This window comes from Etheostoma spectabile, chromosome 19, assembly GCF_008692095.1.
Source record: "Etheostoma spectabile isolate EspeVRDwgs_2016 chromosome 19, UIUC_Espe_1.0, whole genome shotgun sequence".
In the NCBI taxonomy this organism is placed as follows: Eukaryota; Metazoa; Chordata; class Actinopteri; order Perciformes; family Percidae; genus Etheostoma; species Etheostoma spectabile.
The window spans coordinates 10,856,635-10,857,784 of NC_045751.1; the positions used below are offsets into that span (position 1 = coordinate 10,856,635).

Genomic DNA, 1,150 nt, shown 5'->3' on the forward strand with positions numbered 1-1,150 from the left:
CTGTTGTAACTGTTCTATTATTTGCCTTTACCCACTTAGTCATTGTATCCACATTATTGATGATTATTTATCAAAAATATAATTGTGGAAACATTTTGTGAGAGCACAAACAATCGTTGCCGTATCAATATTGAAGTATTTGGTCAGAAATATCGTGATATTTGATTTTCTCCATTTTGCCCAGCCCTAATTACACCCCTAATGTATAGACTAAAATGGAAAATCGGGCGATATATTTTTGTAATCCACTTCTGTAACTTGTTCCAGAAGAGGAAACAGCAAAGGCCTTTTTCCCCAGCTCAGTTCTAACCTTTGGAACAGACAGAAGGAAAAGATCCTGGGAACGAAGATTGTAAGTCCAGATACTATTTACACTGATGTAGGTCAGAAGGTATTGATGAAGAGGTTAGGTAAAGACGGACTGAAAGAAGGACTTACCCGACAATCTGATTGAAGTACCGCCTGTATCCCTCCAGAGTTTCATGCTAGGAATGTAAAAGAATAAATAGGGAAGAAAGAGAAATGGAGAGAAACAAAGAGAGATATAAAAAGTCCAACGGAAAGGTTATTGCATAGAAAGATAAAAAACAAATCAGCCAAATAGTATGGTACAGTATAACAAATCCATGAACCATATATATATCAAATTAAACTTAACAAAACTTACTTAAAACTTAACATTCAAACCCCATTGGAAAACGTGCAATAAAACTAAAACCCAAACAAGATCATTTTCAGATAGTCCTACAATTTAAAGTTAAATGTTTTAATTCTTTTAATGTATTTATATCATAAAAGCTTCTGTTTGTTTAATACTCTCAATTACAAAAACAGTAGTTGACATAAACTATAGATTAAGGATTGTGTGCGAGTGGGAAGTGGGAGTGTGTGCACGGAGGGGGGAGGGTACGTGTAGTTATGAGTGTGTGGATATCAAAGTAGGTGCATACACAAACACACAGAGGGACAGTGTAGGGTCATACCATGTTAGAGTGGGGCTGCAGCACAAGGCGAGCCTGTTTCCTCCTCTGCTTTCTGTAGTAGTTCTCAAACACATCACGCAAACCCTAAAACACAGATTACAGGTAAGACTGGGATGGATGGATGGATGGATGGATGGATGGATGGATGGATGGATGGATGGATGGAT

The 1,150-nt window shown here is 37.2% G+C and overlaps 1 protein-coding gene across 4 annotated transcripts in view; it reads right to left on the reverse strand.

Moving 5' to 3' along the window:
* exoc6b (exocyst complex component 6B) overlaps window positions 1-1,150 on the reverse strand; it is a 116,065-nt gene that overhangs the window by 63,506 nt on the left and 51,409 nt on the right. For 3 of the 4 annotated variants that reach the window (XM_032499410.1, XM_032499411.1, XM_032499409.1), the window contains exons 9-10: window positions 984-1,067; window positions 439-485 (exon numbers count right to left, since the gene is read on the reverse strand). In XM_032499410.1, coding sequence (XP_032355301.1) covers window positions 439-485; window positions 984-1,067 — 131 coding nt within the window. The remainder of the gene's footprint in view (window positions 1-438; window positions 486-983; window positions 1,068-1,150) is intronic. The other variant, XM_032499412.1, reaches the window with a different exon arrangement.